Source organism: Strongylocentrotus purpuratus, unplaced genomic scaffold (assembly GCF_000002235.5).
Source record: "Strongylocentrotus purpuratus isolate Spur 01 unplaced genomic scaffold, Spur_5.0 spur5_scaffold_5, whole genome shotgun sequence".
In the NCBI taxonomy this organism is placed as follows: Eukaryota; Metazoa; Echinodermata; class Echinoidea; order Camarodonta; family Strongylocentrotidae; genus Strongylocentrotus; species Strongylocentrotus purpuratus.
In genome coordinates, this window is record NW_022145611.1 from 19260564 (window position 1) to 19286873 (window position 26310).

The 26310-nt window shown below is 38.1% G+C and overlaps 2 protein-coding genes across 2 annotated transcripts; one reads left to right on the forward strand and one right to left on the reverse strand.

Moving 5' to 3' along the window:
- Positions 1-1150: 1150 nt before the first annotated feature.
- LOC115918113 (muscarinic acetylcholine receptor M3-like) lies at positions 1151-4358 on the forward strand. The gene has a single exon (XM_030999715.1). The coding sequence runs from the start codon at positions 1172-1174 to the stop codon at positions 2534-2536; it is 1365 nt and encodes a 454-aa protein (XP_030855575.1). The 5' UTR covers positions 1151-1171; the 3' UTR covers positions 2537-4358.
- A 7955-nt stretch (positions 4359-12313) lies between these two features.
- LOC586913 (choline transporter-like protein 4) lies at positions 12314-20421 on the reverse strand. Its single transcript, XM_786673.4, has 2 exons — positions 19735-20421; positions 12314-14073 (listed from the first exon to the last, which is right to left on the reverse strand). The coding sequence occupies exons 1-2, from the start codon at positions 20360-20362 to the stop codon at positions 12521-12523; spliced, it is 2181 nt and encodes a 726-aa protein (XP_791766.2). The 5' UTR covers positions 20363-20421; the 3' UTR covers positions 12314-12520.
- Between the last annotated feature and the right edge of the window lie 5889 nt (positions 20422-26310).

Genomic DNA, 26310 nt, shown 5'->3' on the forward strand with positions numbered 1-26310 from the left:
CATTCTCATCTAATTTCGATTTGAGGAATTTGTCAGCAATGTTGCCGAGCTCAGGTTTTGATTATCAGAGTACAGCAATGCGATGATGTCACAACCACTTGATGACGTCACACTCGGAGCTAATGAACGGGTGACATCACGAAATGTAATGCGCGACGTGACATTTAGCTGCCAGGGATGCTTGCTTATTTTATCTAATTTGCAGAGTCGTATACCATCACCTCAGCCGCACCAAATGCGCTGTACCGTGTGTCCTCCAAAGAGCAAATAAGAATTAACTAGCTGATCGCTTATAACCATGGATCATTGCCTTAATATGGAAGGACTGTGTAGTCTTTGGTCTACTGCTCAAGGTTGAAACCATTTGGTGAGGTAACAGCAAAAAGAAGAGGATACAGTCATGCATTATCCAGCAATTGAAATGTCATTGGAGTTGTAGTTTGGCCTTTTTGGTAACAAGGAGGCCGAATACTGGATCGTTTTCTTTTATTAACGTGTCTCCTTTAATGAGATGATTAAATCTGTAAACCCAATGCCTACACAATGAGCCAAGACTAAGGATCTTTTTCAGCATTTATTGACAGGTTCCACCGACTGGGAAATACTTTTAGGTTTAATATTTTTTAAATTATAACTAGTGGGAATTCAATAAAAGAGAAATGGGGAGGCCAAGGTTTGCTTCAGAGTAATTTAAACATTATTATAATTATAATTATAATTATTACATTTTATTATAATAATAAAATGTTCCTTTATGACTAAGGATTACTTTCCAATTGACTGAAAGTTCGTAAGATTGAACGTACACGAGACCGAAAGTTTCGGCCTCATAGGCCTTCTATCAACTTATTTGAATGTTCAAAAGACAGAACGTCCACGAGACCGAGATTCACGCGATCTACTTTCGCCGAGATTCGTGTTATACGTTCTTCTCACGTAGGCCTTCGCCACTTGAGGTCCTTCGGCTCGCGGAGCATCTGAAGCCTGGAAAGATCGGAGCAACCAGAGGTGCAGTGTCTTCCTAGTTCTCTATGATCTTTAGCTCTATCCACCTTGGTGACAATTAACTCGCCAAACGTTCAGATTTTGCAGTTTTATAATATATCATTAAGTTTTTATCGTGCTGATGTTTGTGTTTTCTTTTATATTTCCACTCAGGACGACGGCCGAGATGGACAGTGTGAACTCGACGGAGGCAAGCGGGTTGCCTCACTCGACCACCTCACTGGTCTTCATCTGCTTCTTCGCCCTCCTCAGTCAGGGACTCACCATCGGCGGTAACATCCTCGTCATGCTGGCCTTCCGCATCGAGCGTCGTCTCCACAAGCCTAGCAACTACTTCTTGTTGAGCCTGGCAGCCGCCGACCTTATCATCGGCCTTTTCTCCATGCCCGTGTATTCCCTCTACCTCATCATGGGCACCTGGCCCTTTGGTTCTGTTGTTTGTGACCTGTGGATATCCGTGGACTACGCATGCTCAGAGGTTTCCGTGTTGAACCTGATACTCATAAGTGCGGATCGAATGTGGTCAGTACGTAGCCCTGCCCGCTACAGGAACAAAATGACACTGCAACGCGCGGTGATAATGATTATCCCTACATGGGTTTTACCTATACTGCTTTATTTTACATCCGTTCTCGGTTGGACTAAATTCACAAATACTCAAGATACACGACCCAATGGACAATGTTATTTACCTTTTATGCAGGATGCGCCTGTTTTCACAACAATTTCGACAATTTTTGTGTACTGGGTGCCGTTAATTGCAATTTTTATCATGTACGCTAACATCTATAGGACCATTAGAAATTTAGCGAAAAGGAAGAAAAAGGGCAGGGAAAAACGACCGAGTTCTGCACTGCCTCGTCCATGCCCTGATCAACTGCAGCGGATAGCTCCTGTGGAGCCCTCTTGTCTCGAAACCGAAGCTCCAGGTATGGTGACAGACTACACGACAACGACGACGACCACGACGTCCACAAGTCTCACTGTAGAGCCTTCACGTCCGGACGTGGCACGTGTCGGGGTTAACAAATGCCTCGTGAAGCGAAACAAATCAGATGCGGATAGTTGTCTCGATTCCAGCGATGAAACATCGTCATCGGAGCGAAGACCAGAAAGCACAATGTCGGCGTCGTCAAAGAATGCAGTGGAGTCAAAATCAAAGCGAGTAAATAATAACAAGGTGAAAGTTGGTTCGTTAAAGCGAGGTAATCAAGGAAGTATGAGTGGAAGTAAGCGAGGTTTTCGCAGGACGCGTTCACAACGCGGGGAAAGACAAAGTCGAAGCGAGCGGAAAGCAACACGCACCTTGACCTTCATTTTAGGGGCTTTCTTTATCACATGGAGTCCATACTCCACCATCGTCATCATCATGGCATGGTGTGAGACATGTGTTCCGGATGCGCTCTATCATTTTAGTTATTATCTCTGCTATATCAACAGCACCATCAACCCGCTCTGCTACGCCTTCGCCAACGAATTATTTCGAGCGAGTTTCCATAAAATTCTGACTTGTAAGACGTGCCGTGGATAATAGCTTGCATGTGATGGGAATGAAGATGTTTCTGTTTAAAAAAAAAACTATCCTGAGTTGAAACAGTTGTGGTCTTCTTAAAACGAGGAACCCTTTTCTGACAAAAATATTGACAATGTGATGCTAATTTCATTCGTTCCACACATTGACACCACCTGTGGAATACACAATCAAATTCATCACGACGAATGTGTGACGTCATCGTTACGTAGCTTCTGTGCACTAACACTGAGTCACGTGATACACACACGTTGCCAGCATATTAATGGACGACAATGATAAGAATGAGTCTAAACTGTACAGAACTCATTACACATAAACTATGAACCAGTGTATCACGTGACAGCAAGCTTGTAATCGTTTCACTGTTTCAAACACGCCCCACCTGACTGAATATCATCTTGAAGAAAAAATATCTTGAAAATATTCACCGAGATTATATCAACATGGAAATGGACGTCTTCTTTCTAAAAAATTCACTGAGTGTTTCCCCATTACTGTAAATAATGACAAAAGAGTTCGTTCGTCAATTTAGTCGGTCCATTAGATGGTCAGTATAGGCAGTGCATACCAAATTACCTTTCAACCCATGTTATCTTCCGATGTACAATACCTTATCCCTAGTTACACAACATGTAGTAAGAGTAATTTAAGGAAAACTGATCTTGATATCAACATTTGCATTGTTTTCGACACAGTAACATGTCTCATAAGTTTGTTTTAATCTAGGACCATTGTTGTAGAGCAACCGATTTATCTGGTTATGAAATTGCAATCAATTGCAATAATAATGATATAATGTATGCAAGTTCTGTAGGTAAATATTGGTACTCACTGGAAAAGTCTATATTGATTAATTTCTCTTTTGTCTCCACTATACGATGACGTAATGATTTTATAAGAAAGGGTTTGATCCCAACAGGTACAAATTATATGTTCAATACAATTTCGAACTATGAATCAACAGACATAAACAAAAATAACTTCCCGAACTGCCTGTTTATGTCACTACCATGCAGAAAAATGTGAAGCATTTTCCCAATACCATGCTTCATATATCATTTTTTTTAGTTTGTATTTTTATTGGCGAGAATTGGATTTGAAAAAAACAGGAGAGAAAGAGGAAACATGAAAGAATATATCGAGGGGAACACAATAGGTCCGTGAGTGTAATGTGTTGGGGAAAATAATCAATATGTTGGTTTTATATGATACAAATATATATTTACATATTTTCAAACAAATAGATTATTGAAGAAAACAAAAATGCTTCGTATCGTTGATTAAGGAGTAAGGTAGCCAAATGTATTTGTTGTCTTTAATCCTTTAAGCCCTTAAAATTCGCTAACGCTATTGCAGATAACCCAATTTTTATTTAAATTGAGTGAATGTCTTATGTTGGGGGAAGTGGACAAACTGATGCGAACTGTGTGAATATATTAACGTTGCGATAAGTGTAATATTGAAATGTTGAGATTAGATTCGAGAGAAAGAGAGGTAAGAAAGAAAAGGAGCAGAGGAGTGAGACTTATTAAACTAGAAATAATTGAAGAAATAATTGAATAATGGGTGATAGCAGGAACTGAGACAATAAGGGGGAAATCAATAGTGAGCAAAGAAAGAAAGTATGTAAGTTTCATCCTCTATTACAGGATAATGTGCACCAAAATCACAAAATGCTCTCCAAGTCTGTGCACCGAGGTATATTTCATTCACTTACATTGTGAATAACATTCGGAAAGAGATGTGATTTTATGGCGACAGAGATAAGAGAGAAAGGGAAAGAGAGGGAGACAGAGAGAGGGGAGAGAGAAAGAAAGGGTAAGAGATATATATAGAGAGAGAAAAGAGAGACTGACGCGGAATCCTACAGGATCAAGATGACGAGGAAGATTAGGTATTAAAGGCACTATGTACCATTTGCAAGCCAAAAAAATGAAAAAGTTAAATTCCAACTGCATTTGAAAGATAAGACTAATTTAGAACTTCCCTAAAAAAGGTGGGGCTTGAAAATGTCTTCAAGTGGGAAAATAACGACTATTAGTTGTCAAATGGACTTTAGGGCTATAGAGCCCAAAAGTAATAGTCTTGATTTTCAAACAATTGTACTGAATGGTCATACGTTTTATGCTGCGCAAAGATTCAATCAGTATAATCTTGGCCATCACAAGAAGTGGGTTATTGATGTAGACAAATGCTCAAGTACCCTTTACAACTCTTTTCATGCTTGTTATTACCAAAGAAGAAAAAAGCCAGTCAGTCACTCAATAGTGGCTGACAGTGAAGTCTAGCAAGTAAACGGGTTTCCTTGCATAATTTAAATATATGAGGACACTGCTAACGTTTAAATTTCACAGATAGGACATACATGACATATTCATAATTCCTGCAAAGTTCTACAGAATCTGAGGTTGGCTGCAAAAGGGACATAGTACCTTTAAACGAGAAAGCTATATAATGTGTAGAAAGAGACTTGAATAGAGAGCGCGGGAGAAGGAAAGAGATCATCGAGGGAGTTACAAAACAGAGAGAGACACAGGTGGAGAAAGAGAGAAAGAGAAATTGCATGTATATCGGCAGTGAAAGAGCGAGGTTTTGAAACTGAAATAGAACTGATAGGCGTTGGGCTGAAGATGACTTGAGGAGATGAAATAAGTGAAAGTAATGAAGAGAGAAAGACAAGGGATAGGTGAGCGAGTGAGACAGAGGAGAGGGATACATGTATAAGCGAAAGAAGATACAAACTGTGTTTATGTAAGAATAAAAGTGGAAATTATAAAGAGAGGAGAGGTGGAGTAGTGTTTCAGATGGGATATCAAAGATTTACATAATGCGTAAAAGGAGAAGGGTTTCAAAGTCATGCGCAGGGAAGTACATGTATATGGTTCGTGCTCAAAATGAAGAAAACAGAGAGACAGATATCTTGTTCAGACTGTAGGAAATGTATAGGAAACTCGTATAGAAAACAATCGTCGAAAACAGAACCATTGTGCAGAGCCAGGAGGAAAAAGGGGGAGAAAGAGGAGGGGGAGAAAGATGGAATGGAGAGATGCCAATTATAATGTCATAAGTGGAAAAAATCAAAAGTTGAAACCTGCTGATAAATGATGAATTGTATTAGATGTGCATTAGATTATATACAGTACATGCACGAATGTGAGAGAGACGGACGAGTTGACAAATTAAAGAGCCCCATGCAGTGAGAAACTATTTAATGCTTCAAAGTCATAGAAAATGTAAGTTTGGTGTGAAATAGCAAATGATGAACGAATGAAGGGAGAAGAAGAAGAAAAATGTGAAAAGGAGTGTCGTAAATGAATGACGAGAAGATTTTGAAAAAAAAAGGATAATGAGTGACTTATGAATTGTGAAATTAAACGCGCAGACCGAGAGAGAGAGAGAGAGAGAGAGAGAGGAAAGGGGGGGGGGGAAGTGAGATTTGAAATAAATAACTAGTTTAGTGCTACATGTATTATCTCTGGGAATAAAAACAAGAGCCGCGCCTCCATGGCATAATAAAATTTCCCTCTAGAGAATCATGGTTGGAGACGAAAAGTTGAATAAAAGATAATTAAAATCGAAAATCTGAAAGGGAAAAGTCAAAAATAATATACAAAGTTTATCTTATTCGAAGTTAGCTAGAGCACGATCTAAACTAACATTGGCATTATTAAATAGTTTTGTATTTCTTTCTTTCTTTAATCTCTTTTAGATACACGTTGAGTCTGGGCGGGATGCAGATGATTTAAAATACAGTTTGTATCATATATTCAATACTATAAGCAAGAAGTGAAGGTTTGAAAGCTACTGATCGTTGATGGCGTAGTTGCCCTAGCCTATACTGGAGTAGCGTGTCAAAAATGAGAAAGAGTTAACAGGAAAAAGTGTGCAGAATGCAGTTTAAGTGAGGAAGGCAATAGCGGCAAAACGAATCTTGATAAATTCCATAAATTTCCTAAATCTGTCTTTCCGAAAACGAGTATAAACTTGTGAAAACGATTTATTCCAGGGCAACATCATTTTTGCAGCTTTTGTGATTAGAAATAAAGATTTCTTCGCAAAATAAACTCGTGTTCGTTAAGCGTCATAACGACCCGTTATTCATGAGATAGATCTTGATGTACTGGGAGCTTATATCGTATCAGTGAAATGTAGCTACCAAGTCGAAGCTAAGATCGTTACATGTTGGTTGTGGTAAACAGTGACCTTTAGATTTCTTCAGTAAAACTTTTAAATGTAAAAAAAATCAACAGGTTATAATATTTTGTAGTATCGAATCCGACTAATGATTGGAAATAAATACTCACGAATTTCAAAAGAAGAATAACGTGTATGAACCTGGCGTAAGCTAGTTGAGTTTGGCATTTGAGAAATCTGAATCTGAACATAATTATATTCCCTGAAATGAAGTCACATTTGTAAACCTCATTATAGTGTTGCTTCTTCCTCTCTGCTTCCAGCTTAGTGTGGTTCCCGACGACATAGATGTTGTGTCTTATGAATGTTTCGTTTATATTCCATTTTCGAAAGCACTAAGTTTGTACATAACACTTTATGGTTGAGCTAATGATGACCTGGGCCCCGTCTTACAAAGAGTAACGATTGATCCAAATCAATCGTAAGTCCTCCAATCAATCGCAAGTTTGTAGTCTCTTATTTTGTATGTACATAGTTGCGATTGATATCAACTCTTTGTAAGACGGGGCCCTGATAGCCCAATGCTATAAACAGCATGGATGTAAGATCATGAGCTAGCCATCATATAAGTTGAACTTTGTTTTAGAAATGTTTCCAACTGCAACAATAATCAATGGGAATATTATTTGAGTCATTTGTAAACATATTTTCGCTTTTATTTCATGAATATGGTTTATGTAACTTTATTTTACTAATAAAGTTGGTTCGGTGACTTAAGTATATTTGTCATTCCGAATGATCGTGTTTCATAATGAGTTGTCCGTGGTTGATTAGGGTAAACTGATCTTTGAGTTACTTTCTCCCCGAAAATGTGTAGCGACGCGCGCTCTTGTAAAAAAAAACATTAACTATATTTTGTATGAAATTTGATACATCGCAGGATAATACGTTCACCAGTTCGCGGATATTGGAAGAAGATATGCATGCAAAGTTGATAGCTACTTTCTGTTTTGGATAAATGGTACTCATAATGTGAAACAAAGTCATGATAAATACCGAATATTTCCCCCGTAACAAAAATTAAAAATGTACCATCAGATCTAAACCATATTCGCTCGTTCTCTTCTAAATCCTTTTGTTTTGAAACCGTCAATTTTTACGAGAAAATCACGCTTTATAAATTATTTGTCTCCCAGCTGATTTTGAAACAATAATCCCCAGAGCTTTTTTCCGAAGAAAAAAAAAGAAGAAAAAAGAGTGCAAGATCACGATGAATATATAATTACTTGAAGTATAAGTTCTAAAAGCAATTCATAAATATGAACACAAAATGTTCTGATCCATGCAACTATAAGAAAGCATACAGAATGGCGTTAACGCATATATTGTATTGCCTGGATCCCCTTCTTGCTCCAAACAGAAGCATCTAGTCAATATTTTGTTGATATTGTTGGTGTATTTTTTTCTTCTCCCTGATGCAGTGAAATCCTTTTACATTTTTCTTCTCCTAACGTCTCTAATTTCACGTTGTCTATAAAAAAATGCTCTAAAGTGCGAATTTGTTTCGAAATAACCACCGAAGTGGGGAATGCCAACCAGTAAGAGGGCATCATAATTCAACTATCTAAACGGAAGATGTGAAACATAGCTGAAATATGAACTAAACTTTAAATGTAGGAGCTTCCTATTCCATTCTGAGTGACAGTAACTTTTTTTTTCTGGAAATAAGACACACTCATGCATATGGAGAGTCGGGTTCACAGTGCGATTAGTGAAGCGGCAGAATAATGAAGGAGGATGATGTGTTTTTTTTGGTACCAGAATCATCACAACCTAGTTGAAAGCATAATTTGTTATGAGTGCATTTAAATTTGATGTAAGATAGGACAGTGGTATCAAATGAAAAAAATAATTAAATAAAGTTTTGAAATACCATTGCTTTGTCACCATTGAGTCTATAGCAACGAAAAATAAACCAAATATTGATAGGTACCCAGCAGGGGAAAAAGATGCACCGTCAGGCGAAATTCAAACGGAGGCGATAGAAAAATGTCACCATCGTGAGCGTTAGAGTTGGCGTTAGCGATATTAAGACATTAATTTGAAGCACTTAATTGGATAAAGAGTATAAAATAAACTAGAGTTATTAGTCGGTATTGAACTTCTATGATTCTTGATGCGATTAGAAGTGTACATGATGTTGCATCATTAAAAACAGATTATATCAAGGTGGATGAAATGTATCATACATTAATATCTGCACCTATATTTTATAGTAAAGATAACGCTGCATATGATCTTTATGTACAAAAAACAAAATGGATTAAAAATGCTCAGCCACATGTGATGTATGTGGGTATTGCATTCTAAGCAACATAAAGTTGAGGAAAGTGGAGTTTTTATGTAAATGGTTTAAGAAGCTATAAAATGCATTTACAAAGAATTTATATTATTTATGTATGAGCAGATGTGAAATAAAGATTAAAGATAAATCCCAGAAAATGAGGTAAAATGTGTTATTTCTTTCAGTGTTGAGCGTTATTATACTGACATGAAAAAATACAAATGACGGATAAAGGATAGAAACCATTAAGTCACAGAAATGTGCCAACAATGCCAGATTCAGTAACCGGCATTTTCAACCTTTTACTAAATACAATGTTAACCATACCCCACCCCCCCCTCCCCCTTTATATCAGATGGATGAAATACATGGGATATTATAGGAGGTGCATGTACTCCCCCAATCTCTCTCTCTCTCTCATCTTTTGCAATCAATATCATAGTCATTATCTCAATAAATAAGACATGTAATCGTCGTTACCGTCCCTACCCTCTAGCATCAATTGATATCAAAATGTCATTTTCGATATTTCCGTACTACCTCGTCATGAGGTCAGCTTGCATTTGTCCGGTGTCAATGTGCTACCCGCTTATTGTTATGTATATTAAAGAATTTGGTTGAATGCATTGGGTAGTTAGGCTCCGCTACACTCTACATAGCTCAAACAGGTGATGCATATATGTAGTGGGGTTGCCTTACCTAGCAGTCTATTGTCAGGGCCTATGGGTTGGAGGTGAATGAAAGTTGAAGCTTCATAGTTAAAAAAAAAGCATTTTGCGCTGTAAGTCTAAGTTCAATGGAGTATCAAGATCAACAGAACCGACATTGAGGCCTGCCCCGAATCCCTGCATTTGGTCAACCAAGGATAACTGTAAGTTGAATCCACATGTGTATTCTTTGTTTATTGTGTAAATATCCCTGTGAGGTGATCAGAGAGTCTTAACTAGAAACAAATTATAGTCACCTGAGTTTACCCAGTTGTCACAACCTCGTCATGAGGCCAGCTTGCATTTTCTCCGGTGTCAATTCTTTTTAAAATCAACATTTTTTGTTCACATTTTATTTTCGACTTAGCCGGTCATTGACCTTATCCTTACCACCCTCTCCAAAATAGAGAAAACATTCATTTGTCTCATCGTGGCTATTTAAGGTGGGAGTCGGATTATGATGAATCGTGTGAACACTGCATGGAGAATCTGAACGATAGAGGGCGTACAATGGTACACCAACTATCCGAAAAATCAACTTCGACAAGTTTAACATATATAGTTCAAGCTTCTATAAACCTTAAATTTTAGTAGGCAAGATTTCGTAGACTCTTGTGGACTTTCTCAAACAATTTTAAGGTTGGTAAAAGCCTTACTTACATTTAATGATTATCATAATGAGAGTTTTCTGTATCATTCGATAAATTAATTTTTTTTAATGAAAGACTGTCCCCTTCTACTATTTATTTAGGCTGCTCATGGTATGAACATCGTGGTGGTGCAAAATACATATATTTAAAATTACTTATTGAAATATATTTGCACATATATCCTAATATTATTTGTATTCAATGTAAATGCAAGCTTAATGGTACGAAATATCCAAGCATGACAACCCAAATGCTAGGCTACTACGACAGCAATAAGACAAACAATTCAAAAATAATGAGAAGCAATGCATTGTCATTTGGGTTGAATTATACAGCATTCTTCCATGAAGTAAAGCTCTATGATATTTAATCAATGAGAAACAAATATATTTGTTATCAGTAGACATATATCGAGACATATTTGTATCAGTAGACATATATCGAGACACATAAGACAAGCAATACACCATTAATCTGAAAGACAATCCACTTGAAAGCGTAATTATATACACACACAAAATTAATGAAAGACTCGTATAAGTCAATCATTAAAAATATATGTACTATGATCCCAAACACACTAGTAAAAACCTCATTCTTCATTATGTTACAGGCAATATAATGTCGTAATGGATTAAATAAATCTCTGTGCAACCATACATCAATAATAGTTACCAAATTGCACATCCGAATTTTGCTATAATTTGCACAACCGGGATTTTTAAGTTTGTCCATTAAGATTAAGTGGTACATCTTACATTATAGGAATTTGAAAATAGCCATGCCTTGCCTTGCCTATAAAATATGATAAATAAATAAAATTATATTACTATTTCTTTAAGGAAATTTGAGTGATTTACATTAGAAGTATACCTTCCCATTCCCAAAACAACATAAACATGAATAGCGTAGTGAAATATGTAAGCTTACTAATGAGATAATGTTAAGGAAAACAATAGGTTCATTTTTTTTTAAACAATCGAATGAAACGACGATGAGAAAGCAGTATCTCTTATCTAAAATTTATCATTTTGTATCTATAATTCGAAATTAATTCATTCTATTATCGACAGCAAGATCATCACAAATAATAATAATAATAATAACATTTTATTTACCCAGGGTAGCCACTTCAGTTGTGAAACTGCTCTTCCAGCGGGCCCTGCATAACATAATATATTATTACTACCCTTTTCCAATCTAATATGCTGAGCGCCTAGCTAGAAGGTAGAAGGTCCCATTGTTATAAGTCTTTGGTATGACTCGGACAAATTGTTAACACTGAGTGAGTTTTATCTCTGAAGATACTTTTGCCAATAACTATGCCTACTGCTGTTTAAATCCTTGTTCGCAAAAAGAGATATGAAACATTAAACAAAATATTTACATGTCCATACAATAAACGTTTCGCTCTGTTGTCTTTTTTCTGTAATTCAAGAAGATTTTGGCATAGTTTAGACATTTTTATTTCATTTGACAATGTTTAGTATAGTACATTTCACTATTCGATGACTGCAAGATCGATAGGCGTGAAAATTACTGAATCGCGACAATGTTATGCCACAAAACTAAATTCTGATTTGGACATTTAAGCCATATCGAATATTAAAATGATGGGTAACACCATGAACTCCGACAAAGTTAAAATCTAAAAATATTTAGTATAGTACATTTCACTATTCGATGGCTGCAACAAAACTAAATTGTGATTTTGACATTTAAGCCATGTCGAATATTGAAATGATGGGCAGAACCGTGAACTCCAACAACAATCTAAGAATATTGCTTAAATGTGTAGCGCTCTAGCAAATAAGGTAACGATCTACATACACCTGGGTGACAAGTGGCAACCATGGAAGTGCCGGACTGGGATTCACATCTTCGATCTTTTAATGGAAAGTCAAGTAAATTAACCACGGAATTTCCTTTATATATGCGCTATGAAAAGCTACAACATCGATTGTTGATGTTGTTTTCTGTTTCACGTTAGAAAATTTACATTTTTATATTATACATTATTTCACAATCATCCTGGTATTTTCAAATCAAGATACTTCCTTTGACACTACACTTGAGCCAAATAAAGCTCATAATATATTGTCAATATTATGTTATTAATAGTCACTAAAAATTATCCGTAAAACGTTCAGTCGTTCTTGTGTTTCTTTTGCTTCTTGTTATGCTCGCCAACCACGTCCATGAGACCATTAGACATGTAGTAAGGCTTCTCTGGTGATCCATCATTCCTCTCCAAATCCTCGAGGAAAGAAAGAAAGAGGGTATCGACGGCCATGTCGTAAACCCCGAAGAATGCCGTCGTGATGAAGAAGGATACGAACGCAATAGCGGTAATCGGCACCCAGACGTTGTTGATGTCCGGGACGACGTAAAACGTGTTTTCTCCGGACGTCACCTGGAGCTGAAAGAAGTAGAACGCACCGACCGTGATGCCAACAACGATAGAAGATTTCAGGAGGAAGAGCATAAAACCGGTCACACCATTTAGAACGCTCACGCGTACGATGTTTCGCATGAGGAGATTGAAGGCGCTTGAAGCCGAAGAGCAGAAATTGCGCCCGTAGACGGCAATCTCGATGTACGCATTCTTACTGATGAAACGCAGGACCTTCTCCAGACACCAAAATCCACATTTGCAACAGCAGAATATGAATTTAGTCACGACGTTACTGGCATCTTTGGTCCTTTCTTCGACCAGTTCGAGGAGGGCTCGGATGAGCTGGACAATGGTGATGATGAGAGCGCCGAAAGCCATAGAGCCCAGGTGATAACGAATGGCTCGCCAGAAAGAATAGGCAAGCGGGAGACTTGGAATATCTTGAGGCTTCGTAAAAGCCCAGTAGTACGAGGCAAAGGCTCCTGCTAAGGTCACCTCTCCTAAAGCTATGAAGAAGTTAAGCATCCACCACAATCCTACTACTCCATAGATCTGAAGGTAGATGGTGTATGACGGCAAGCCATAGCTGACGAAATGACAGTTCGCGGGGGCGTACAGTGAAGCGTTGAACGTCATTTGATCACAAGTCGTACCATTCGTCACTGGGGAATCACTTGGAGCATTGGACACCTCGAACACAGCATCACCAGCAGATGCCAAGTAGACGGCTACAAAAGCCCAGAACGCCACGTAGCCAAACTGAAAGACAAACGGTAATAGAGGCCATGCCAGTGTGCTTAACATCATGCCCACCGCATTGCTTGCCTCACCTAGCAATTTGGCTGCGAGGCGGAACCGGTTGAATAAGACCAGGCACAGTAGTAGCAGGATGGCGGCAATCACGGTCAAGATAATGGCGAAAGCTAGCCACGTGCTCTCTGATTGGGGATAGCTGAAGAGATTGGAAGGATCGTCTATGGGCATGGAATAACATTTCTCTTCTCCGTCCCTGTAGCATAACCAGGTGTCATAGCAGTAGTACATACCCACTGCTAGCAACGCGAAGAGACACAGGATGGATCCAAACACCACCACGTCCATCAACCATCGCATGAGGATGAGAATGAAGAACGACAAGAGGACGACGATGCAGAGAGCCCCTACGATGTATGGCCAGGTTGACTTGAAATCGTCGACGACACTCTGAATCTGTTCTGACTGTTGTATATAGTTGATGAACTTGGCGAAGACCTCTAAGTTCGTGTCGCTGATGTTACGTCCGTTCGGTGTCTCAGATGGCGCCTCTGCAAGGAATTAAGGGAACATGAAATATCGACGTTTTAATGAATATCGAATTTACAGTGTTTGCACTTGGAGAGCAAAATAATGATTCTGTTTTTTTTGTTTTTACTAATGTAAAGCGCTTTGAGCATGTTTATGTAAAAGCGCTATATTAATATCAATATGCATGTATGTATCGATAGTATTGCGTCACCACAAAGAACAATAATATTTTTTAAAATTTAAGGATTAATATTCAATTTAACACTATATTCAGTGGCAGCAGATAACGAATCTATCGGTTAGGCTTTTAAAATCAGAAATGAGCAACATTTGTTTTCTTCTGGAATATACATATTGGGCAGTGATTAACCCAAACACCAATCGTTCCACTTCAGATTATTATTAAGTCTATTACTTGATATGCATTAATAACAGTTGATTTGTTTAATGAAGGCTTATAATAAGGAAAATAAAGGAGTAAAAATGGTACGGGGTAAAGAAAAAAAGTGCGAGATATTTGCCATTTAAAGAAGCCTATAATTATGCAACATAGACTAAATGTAAGAGAGTCCAGGGGCGTAAATCCCGGGGGGGGGGGGATGGGGGGATGCATCCCCCCCACCCCTGGCTTGAAGGAGGGGGGGGTGGCCTGTACAAAAATTCCCCCCCCCCCCTGAGATTACAAAAAAAAAGAGTGAAAAATAGGAAGAAGAAGAAAAAAAAAATGATTGTTTCAATTTCAGCATAATGCATGAGAAATGAGTTATTTTTGTATGTATGTATAACTGTATAGCCTACACGTATACAGTATGTCACGATCATTAAGCGAAGTTGCGCGACGTGCGCGAACAAGCACTTCATAAACTTCAGAATAATTTTTCGTTATTTTGCAAGGTATTATCATAGTCCAGACGTAAAGTGCGCCAACGCGCGAGCGCTTAAAAAGTGCAAATCACCTAGTAGATGCCCGGCTCCCCCCCCCCCCCCCCCTCAGTATTATTTAGGGAACGCGTATGCTCGTTCCCTCCCTTTGAATGCACCCCCCCCCCTATCTCAGGACTGCCAACATTTCTGAATCCCCCTTTCGCCGCCTTTCGCTGGCTTTTCCTGCCTTGGAGACCCCCCTCCCAATCCGGAACACTGCTAAATGTACCACCCCCCCCCCCCCCTCCCCCCAATTTCAGGTGAGCTCTTGTTGATCGAGGGGGACTGGGGACCAATGTTTTTACTTTTCAAAATGAAATAATCCTGAATGAGCTTTCAAAGCTAGCAGGAATTTCAGGAATTTGATCCCGAGATTTGATCAATTTTCTATGATATTCAAGATATTTTATAACCCCCTTTTTACATTTCTCAGGGGTCCAAAGAGAGACAAAAACCCACCCCCTTTTTAAAGAAATCTCCAGGTGAAAAGTCAAATACACCCCCTTTTTTTTACAATTCTCGGGCCGGATTTTGTCGCGCGAAAAAGTACCCCTTCCCTGGAGATTTGAGGAACGCGCATGCGGTCCCTCCGACCCAGGAGTGTGTGTGGGGGGGGGGGGGGTGAAGACTGAAGTTCCAGACCTGGCGTGTTCAAGACTTACAGTGGCCGTTTGTCTCTTCAGTTATTTCAAGGTAAGCCTGAACACATTCTTATTATTTTTATATTTGAGAAAGGATTTGGCTGAGGAAATTAAAGAATTCATTAGATTTAATTAATAAACACAGTAGATGTATCATTATATGAATTCCAGAAACATTTTTTAAGAGGTGTGAAAACTGTGAACGCATCTGATTGAGAGTGATAAATAATACGGTAACTGTTGCATTGCCCAAGTCCTACTCCGTGGTTGTCATTTGTTCACACCTTAAACTTAAGGGACAAGGGGATGATAAATTATTTAAGGGCTGCAATGCATGTGATGTTTGTGTAGGTCTATGAATGAATGAATTTGTCGTGTATATTGAATGAATTGAATTGAATTCAGATTAATATAGGGCTTAATAAGAGTCGAAAATGGTGCAACGAATCGTCTTCTTTCTATAAAAATTAAATCAAACGTCTAAGCTTTTCGCGCTTCGCGCGGGAATGGGGAAACTGAATTTAGACAAGGATTAAGAGTCGAGAACAGTACACCCAATCGTCTGCTTTCTCTAATAATTTAAGGAAACGTCAAGGCTTCCGCGCTTCGCGCGAGAGGGGGAAACTGAATTCAGATAAATAAGGCTTATTAAGAGTCGAAAACGGTGAAACGAATCGTCTTCTTTCTCTAATAATTTAATGAAACGTCAAAACTTCCGCGCTTTGCGCGGGAGGGGTAAACCGAATTCAGACAAAGATTAAGAGTCGAGCACGGTTTAACAGATCGTATACTTTCTCTAATAATTTAATGAAATGTCAAAGCTTCCGCGCTTTGCGCGGGAGAGAGAGGGAGAAACTGGATTCATACAAGGATTAAGAGTCGGGCACGGTTCAACGAATTGTCTACTTTCTCTAATAATTTAATGAAACGCCAAAACTTCCGCGCGGGAGGGGGGGGGGCGGGGGGGGGGGGGGGGAACTGAATTCAGACAAGGATTAACGGTCGAGAACGGTACAGCAAATCGTCTTCTTTTTATAATAATTTAATGAAACACCAAAGCTTTCGCGCTTCGCGCGGAAGGGGGGGGGAATTCATTCAGACAAGGGTTAACATTCGAGAACGGTACCATAAATCGTTTTCTTTTCCTAATAATTTAAGGAAACGTCTAAGCTACCGCGCTTCGCGCGATAGGCCTATCACCCCCACCACCCCCCCCCCCCCCTAATGAAGCGCGCTCTTTGAGTGATTCGCCTGCTCACTACCGCCCCTCCCTTAAATGAGATCCTAGCTCCGCGCCTGCATTAAAATATATAGCTATGATGCTGACTAAGTTGACGAAATAATTCGTATATTTATGTCGTCGAGGAAAAATGACCATTTGCGCATACGCAAGTACTATAGATAGTCCGTAGGAAAAACAATTTAGCCTTCGGCCCCGGGTAAATAGGGTTAAATTTGTAAATATTGGGACAATTAATTTTGTCGGTAATTGGGGGCTAGTTTTGTCGGTAATGTGTTTGGGTATGTGTGTGTTTGTTCGTTTGTGTGTGCGTGCGTGTGTGTGTGTGTGTGTGTGTGTGTGTTTGTGCGCGTGCGTGCGTGTGCGTGTGTGTGTGTGTGCGTGTTGTGTGTTTGTGCGTACGCGATCGCGCGCGCGTGCGTAAATTAGTGTGGGCGTGTGCTCGTGCTAGTATGTGATGGCTATCGCCGATCATCCCCCCCCCCCCCCCCCACTCCTCGGTACGGATTTACGCCACTGAAAGAGACATACTGGTTTTCACTAAATACTTCAAAGCCACTAATTAACCCGGTGTTATCGCCTTAGGGGGCAACGTTCACGTATGGGAATTTCCCAAGTTTCTCAGTCTCTAGGATATATCTTTAGTGCAATTAATTAGGCACTCCCTTTCAAAGTATGAAAGGTTATCTTTTCTTAAGATAAATTATGCGGTATGTAAATACTACACAGTATTCGGATATTAAACTGATTAATTGTCACGATTTAAATTGAGGGTAAATATTGATTCGTGTTGCGTGGCAATGGCCCATTGACTGTTGTCAGTGGTTAGATAATGATCCCTTTTCCAGGAGTAGACGAATATGGGGAAAAGAAACCATTTAGATTAGTTCGTGTCTTTCATTGTTTCAAAAAATCTGCCATGTTTTAATCTGTTTTCGAATTTAGCATTTCGTGACCCCTCGTTATACCTGCGTACAAAATAGTCTATGTAGGGTAATTCTGTGAAAAAGAAAGAAAAGAGAGATTTTTTGATACGCAGAATCCCGGTTCAACGCGTTATCAAAAAATCCTTTTCATGTTTGTACCTCATTATCGCTGGTACAGTGTTTTTTTTGTTCAGAAGGAAAAAAAGTCAGGAATTATTGTCTTGCGGGAAGAAGTAAAACCTAAGATTTAATTACTGCGAACAATCAAACATATGTTTGGGTAAGATAATTACATTTATATCTATTTCACAGGTTTTCGTTGAAATAAAGAACACTCATCGATTGGAAGAAATACATTGCTATATTGCATCTTTAATAAAAAAAGAACTTGGTTCTCTTGGTTCTTTACATGCTGGCTCTATGAGGAAATCAATAATGTTAGGAGATCCTTTTAGTTTTATGACTCAGTGTTTACAATTTTGAGCCAACGCTTATAAACGATTACGTAATAGAAGACTCCTGACATCGTACTTTGATCCTAGCAAAATTTTGCCATGATATCTTTTCCAATAAACTAGGTAATGATAAGCAACACAAAAAATGTAGAAGCCTCGCAAATTCCAAGTATATTAGCACTACATCCTTTTATGTAGGGTTTTCAGAGAAAGAAAAATCTGTATAAATAGAAATGTCAAAGTAAATGATTAAATGGCTTGCAAAACTTTTTCTTTAATGACCAATACTTTTTTATTGTGAATAATTTTGATGCGAACCTATATTTCATTTTGTATTAATCTTTATTTTTGATTTTAATATGTCTCTTTTCCCACTGGAATGGAATAAAGTTACTGTACAGCCCTTATTGTATTCGCTCAGTCATCGCTGCAGATATTTGCGGCAGAGCAAAACTTGGCTACTACATTCCAGATGATTTAGGAATTAAAATATAATTTTGCTTTGTCTATTCTGCATGAAACCGTATCCATTGCCGATAAACAGCTGATCCCTCAGATCTTATCTGAACTTTCGAAGAGATTAGAGTTATACAAAAAATATTTAAAAATATATAAAGTCCATGTATCGTTGAAAGCAGGATGTTGTGAATTCATACACTATGCATGCAACATTACATAGGCATTTTTATTTGTGTTTTATAGTTTTATGATTAATTGTAGCATTTTCATCATAATGGTGCTATTTTATCACTTAATTCCTTAAAGCCCTATCATATGAAGATATAAACCAAAACTTATATACATTATATTACAAGTTATTATTCATTTATTTTTTTGCTTTTTAACCATAACCTCATTATTTTTACATTGAATATTCCATTAATGCAACCATTAACAACTTATCATATTTTACACTTTTGGGGGTTCATTTTTTTGTTTTTGTAGATGTTTTTAATAATTCGCAGTGAAAAACTCGTGCAAGAAAGTTCACACTTCTTAAAGGACTGCAATGATACCTCAACATTATATATTTGATTCGAACTCACGATAAAGACAGGAATTCTTGTCATTATGATGCTTTCTTAATTTTTAAGTAACTAAAAAGTCATAGACACACACAAAAATGGTTCTGTATTTTGCATTCCAATCATTTCAGTGTAAAGAATTGCCATGTTCTTTGCAAAAAGGTGGGAGTGTGGAGAAAGGAGTAACTATTGTTATTAAAAAAAAAAGATTTGTATTGAACAAAAATAATACAACATATAGAAAGTTTTGGATGTTGCAAAATCAAAGAGATGATACTGATCAGAAGTTAGTTATGATGACAATGGAAGGGTTACCGGTTAGGATGATGCCTAGTGGATGGGAATACAACTAATTTACAAAAATAGATAAGTGACGTCCAATGATATTTGATATAAACAATGAACGAGCTGGGTTAATATAAAATAGTTATTGTCTATGTGTCTACAAGCTAGAGTCAAGAGTGAATTACCTGTCACATTTTCCACTTCCATAAGAAAGTCTGGCAAACATCTTCCGAACAAGGGTTTGCTTTGCACGTAATACGATGCACACAGCTCCTCGTTAAGAAGATTCCGAATGGTACGACCGTTTTTCGTAACCTCATTCTCCGGGTCCACCTCGTATTGGCAGATGAAGAGACTCCAGTCGACCCCAACGGGGTTAGATGAGTCCAATTCCAAAATGTACTTGGTCCAGATGGAGTAGGTCTTAGTGGGACAGTTTTCGACGCACACCTGAGGGGTGGCACACTGGAAGGTGATGAGCGTAGAGGAGGAGAAGCAGGCCAGATAGTCGAAGAAGAACAGGCTAGTCAGGTTAGTCTTTCCTGCAGCAACACCGCAGATGTCACCCTGAGAGTCGGTAGGGTAGATGATGGTGCTGGGGTTACCCGTCGTGAAGGCCAAGTAGGCAATGTAACCCTGACCCCCGAGGAAGGCAAGGAAGATAAGACAACAGATGACATCCGTACAGCTACGGTTCTCGATTGGTCCATTGAAGGTTGGATCATGGGAACGGGACTTGCCGTATTTCTTTCCATGTCCCTCACTATGTTCCTGGTCTTCGGCATCTACTCGTTTCTTCTCCCCGAGTCCCATTCTTGAAATGTTTCCGTAGTTGTCAAGAGTGTTCAATTTATTTCTACTCCTTCTGCAACTCGTTCCAATTTATACAGTATTGTTAAATCAAATTAGCATCAGTAGACATGATCTGTGTAAGCCTAGTTGAAAGTTGCAGATCAAGGAGCTACAACGGTAATGCGGATACCAACCTACCGGCAGTACAATAACAATATACAATGGTATTAACTGACGGAGAAACAAAGTCGTTGTGAGGGCAGAGAGGAAAGGATAGAGTTCGACGCACGGTTTCGATGACAGCACGAATGCCCATCAAAGTTGGATGATATCCAACAACGCAGATCAAGTTACCACTCCCTAACGAGGCAACAATACTGGAATACTGACACTATAAGTGGCTTGTATTATACACGTCGAAAAGGCTAGATGGCAGCCCAGCAGCACAAATCATCCGAGTGACAATCATGAAAGCAGTTGCTGATTATCTGCCACGAAACAATCATGAACTTCACCCGATTTCAAGCGACCAATTAGAAGTAAACAATCAACATGATCTATGGAACGAAACCGTGCAACATGACCCCCTTCCGTTTTGTTTATCTTAATTACTTATCCCTATTTTTTAACAGTCTGGCACTGTGGCGTTAAGATAATGGTCGGTTAATGATTAACTTTTTTTTTTCAAGTGATCCCGGTGCTCGCTGGACGCAATGTTCCCGGAACCACCGGTAGGTGGCGCACCACACGACTAGGGCTTTAACGGAACACTCTCAATTACTTTCGTAGTAAAATACCAGGTAATGACCTAAAATGCCCCAGATATGTATGTTGTAGCCAACATTTTGACATTGTATCGCATGGAACGCCTTAGAATGGTTTCAAGAGGGTTAAAACGCTGAAAAACATACGAAACAGTATATATCTGAGCCAAAAAGTGAATTTTATTATTTTATTTAGTAGACCTGTGACGTCACACAGAACGTCATCTTCGGCATCATAGGTCTTGGAAGCAACGTCTTCGGAAGCATTCGGATGCTCGGAAATGTCACCCAAACAAAGTTGAAAGTTCAAGAAGATCATGAGGCAAATGGCATCAATGATGGGTAAGTGAAAATGTGATTTTTTTTCTTCAAATTGATACAAAATTTGAGCGATTTTGAGCGAGTAACTTTTTAACTGTTTAGATTTTACACTACTCGAATCATTATTCGCTACGCAAAAGTGTAAATGAAGAAATCGCGTGAACTTGACCAGATTATTTAGCATGTTGGCGCTTAAAATTAAAATGCCATGCACATGGTCATGGGAAAGTGTACCCACGTAGATCTAGTCCCTGCACATGTTATGATTCTTATTTCGCGGCGCTGAAAATCGACCTGTATTGCCGAACACCGTGTTATGTCTATGGCGAAACGCAAAAGTCGCGAGTCGCGCGAGAAGAAAATGCACGGAAAACAAATAGCAAAATGACATTCTCAAAACAAACTTGACAGCCATTCACTTTGCACGGGCATTAGGAAAATTGGATTATTTCATGAAAAAGGCATGTATTTGTCACTCATACGTTAGGCTAAGTTAGATGTGTAAATTTTCTAAATTTTTTTTTGTGTTCTTACGATGCGTCATACATTTCTTGATCACCCCACTCGACTTGCACATTCGATACGTGTAGTCCCGCGCGTAGAACGCGCGTCCGGTAATTCAATAGTGTCCGGTAATACCATGCGTGGGCATACGTGTTCATCTCGTATGACGGGGGCCCTATTACCATTACCGTCCACAATTATTTCAGGTCCTCAATTTGTCGATCAAAACATGAAATCTACGAGTAGGTTTATGATAAAAAAGAAACTTCTGTATTTTTATTCCCTGGAATGGCACTCCGTATCAACCTACCAGTTTGTTTATATCGCTGTTCAAAATGACCCTAACCTTGTCGTAGTCTTCTTTTTCGTGCTCACAAAATCGGTATCATGAGAGGTTGTATTTCCGGACGGGTTGAGTACCCGGACACCGAGCATTAGAACGGCGCAATACGCGTCGGGGAAACATCGCGCGCAGTTGCAAACAGACACCCGATGACGCAGCTGTTATTTTTCTTCGCATATATCCTGATTTTGCATGGAAATTCTAATGCTGATTATTTGGAAATTACGTTTTTTGGCAACATATTCTGAAAAAACGCACAAAATTAAGTGTCCGGTTACTCAATTATGTTTTTTGGCAACATATTCTGAAAAAACGCACAAAATTAAGTGTCCGGTTCCTCAAGTCCCCACCCTACCTATTACCGTCCAAAATTTCCTTGAGGTGTTGTTAGGTCAGTCCCCTCATACAAAGGACAGACATCATTACCAGCATATTTTCATGCGCGTGAATTCACGTCAACCGGGCAGGATATCAACTATTGCTTGTCAGGCGGATTCCTGACTAGGAGCTCTCCATGTTTGTGCTCACCGAGATCTTAACACGATATTAATGAACATTTACATCACATATACAACCATTTTTTACTTACGATGTCAGTGTTTTCAAGCAATTTCTGTCCATAACGGGCATCGCTTGAACACTTCTTCTTCGTAGGGAACTGCTGAAACTGAATGCGCATGCACGATACTGTAATACTAGACAATGACTCTTGAACTTGGCGTATTTATGCATACATTCTATATTAATAATTTACCAGTGTCTTTCAAAGACTATTTCAAAAGGCGCTCTGATACTTACCATTACTAAACAACACAAATTAATGATCTTTCTCATACACTCAATAAGAAAGCTTTTGACAAGGTTGGGGGAATACCCTTAAGTTTAGAATTTAACTGTCACAAGAAAGACATGGAAAAATTATGTAAAACAGCAAATTTGCCATATTTTTACTTTGATTTGCTTTGTACATGGTCTGAACTAAAATATGTAAATATTGAGGGGACGAATAATATAATGAGAACGATACTATGGAATAATAGTAATATTAAAATAAGGAACCGAATGCTTCATTTTAAGGTGTGGGAGAGAGGAGGAATAAAAAGAGTACACCATGTTCTTAATGACGGTCGATGGAAAAACTCTGACGAAACTGCCCAAAGATATGGGTTACCCAAAATGTTATTTGCTTTTAAGTTTGCTATGTTGAAAAAGGCTTTCCCCTTGGTATGGTTGCGTAAATCACAAGATGTAGAACGTGATGAAGTAATTGATTTACAGACCATTGAGATTTCGACAGGGGATATGATAGATTTGTCAAAACTTAATACGAAAATAATATATTCACTGATTGTGCAAAAAAATAAGAAAAAACCATATATTTTAAACGCATGGCAACAACGACTACACTTACATGCGGATTTTAATTGGTTATCTGTTCTACAGTTTAAATTTCATGTTGTACGGAATAATAAAATCAGAGAATTTAACTTTAAACTTTTGCATATGATTTTACCATCACGATACAATTTATGCAAATGGAAGATCTTAGATTATAATACATGTGAGATATGTAATACGCTAGAAACCACTAAGCATATGATGTTGGAGTGTGAAAACGTAAGATTGTTTTGGAGAATTGTTTCAGGTGTAATCTTCAATTTATGTGGTCTAAATATTCAGATGACTGAACAGATTTTAATACTTGGTTATGAAGTTGAAAACTCAATTTGTCATTTAGTAAATTTAATAATAAATTTTGCTGAGTATGTAATATATAGAAACCACATAAAGAATTTACAATCATTTAATAGAACACATGCGAGAACTCTATATCGTAGTCTTAAATATGAGTTGACATTTTATTTGAACTGTAAAAGTATTAAAAGAGAAAATAACAATATGGTACAGAAATTAATTGAGATGCTGTAGACAACGAAAACAGATGTACTCATGAACAAACTAATGGGACGTTGCAATATTTTATTTGTTTATGATTGTATATGAGTTGAATTTGTTTATTTGAAGGAAAAGAAACAAAAAGGAATGTCAATTTGAATAATAAAGTTCCTCTGATTGAGGTTAAAGAGAAAAAAATAAAAATAAGAAAGCTTTCTCTGATCATGCAGGTATACAAGCAGCCGGCCTAATCCTTTCGAATTCACTCCCTAAACTAATCAAAGAATAAAAAAATACAAAACACTTTCGAAACCTACTTAAACGTTAGCTGATTAGTAATTATGAGTAATTTCTTTAGAGCATGTCCACATTTGTCTTGTCGTAATGGTTTTTGTCAGAGTCTTTTTTACGCGTTCAACTTTTGTTAATTGTTTCTTTTTTCTGTGTATATCATGCATTGTATACATATTTTTGTAAAGGTGTGGGCTACTTTCGGGCCTTACTGGCTCTCCGGCTCATTTCTCCATTTGTCAGTCTTTGTATTTTACTGTTATTTTGAGGTGTTTAGGTCTATATTTTATCATTGTAAATTTTGTTGGAAACAAGGAAAATCAGCCATTTTGACAAAAAAATTGGATGAAAAGTTGCGAGTGCAGTGAGTGAGCGAGAAGCTGAAAACAAATAATTTCCATGTTTTTTTATCGAAAAATTTAATGTCAAAAACACAATAAAAATGCTGACTGACCGACCCTCCCTGGAAGGTTTGACCGCCATTTTTTTTGTCACCTAATAGGTATAATTTTGTGAAAAATGGATGTGTATTAACAAATATTAGGGCGTGTGAAATCACTTTCACCTTTGGGGCTATTATACATGTAAGACTATGTATTTCACCATAAATTTACCTCTGCACCTCTGACAAATTTGTTGTAGGCCAGAGCATATGAAAAAATATGTTACAAACAACACACTCACTTGGCATGCTTTGTTGTCATTGGTTGCAAAATCTTGCATTTTCCTTTAAAAGGTCATTTTACCAATTAAAAATTATTTAAGGTTCTCATAATTTTGTAGACTTTAAAAGAAAAAAATCCAACTACCCATAACACACATTGTGTAATACCAACATCTCAAAAGTTACTGCTGGCTACTTGAGTGCACATAGCAATCAGTGATTCTTAGTATAAATTGCTCTCATCATGACTACCACTGGTACACTCATAGTCATCTTCCCTATCCTTTCCACTTTCAGCAATATGTCGCTATAGTTTCTCAGAGTATGTGACAAGGACCATGCCGATTGTCTTTTTTGTGTGTGGAATACATTGTAAATCTGCCACCTTGTACTGACACTTTACAATTAAATATAAACTTTTGGTAAATGTTTTCCATGGAAGATCATTTGTTATGTTCATGTGATAGTCTTCAACCGCATGCGTCAACGCTACCCAAATCTAATTTGGGAGGACTTCGGACAATTTCACCCATGAACAACTCCAGCCAATGTGAGTACAGACACTATCCCAACATTCACTTCCAACATCAAAAACAGTAGGTGAGAGGATGTATTCCCCGTATGGGTAATGCATCCTCTCACCACCAGAATCCTTCATCAACAACAGTCATCCTCCAAACACAGGAACATTACACAAAATTATGTGCAACATCAAAACAGTTCAAGACATGTACCAGTAGGCCTACATTAAAATCCCTTCAGCATGCCTTCAACAAACACTGCATGTAGCCAAAGTAATTGTACCTGTTGATTTTGCTAACACCTTAATCTTTTAATTATTGTCCAACACTAGCATTAACCTGTAACTCATACCCCCAAATCTTCGGTTGTTCATCATTTTCCTCATGAACAGGGGGATGGTAGTCCAAAGCAAAAGTCACATCTTGGTCGTCTCGTTATAAAGAAGTCCTTGGGACCCATGAAATTGTTTCTTTATAACGAAATTTCTTTATATCAGGGCTGCCAAAACAATAGAATACAAAGGAAATCCAAGATATGGAACCAGAGATTTTACTTCTTTAAAATGAAATTTTGTTATATCAGTGTTCTTTATAACGAGAGTGCACTGTAAGTGAATGAGGGAACAACTTCTTGAGGGGAGTGTACCTGTAAGGGCATTCCAATA

Bases quoted from the DNA above. Each gene is read 5' to 3' on its own strand.
- LOC586913 (XM_786673.4), bottom strand. From the start codon at position 20,362: ATGGGACTCGGGGAGAAGAAACGAGTAGATGCCGAAGACCAGGAACAT. The intron at 14,074-19,734 runs GTAATTCACTCT...AATTCCTTGCAG, and splicing joins GGAAGTGGAAAATGTGACAG to AGGCGCCATCTGAGACACCG.
- LOC115918113 (XM_030999715.1), top strand. From the start codon at position 1,172: ATGGACAGTGTGAACTCGACGGAGGCAAGCGGGTTGCCTCACTCGACC.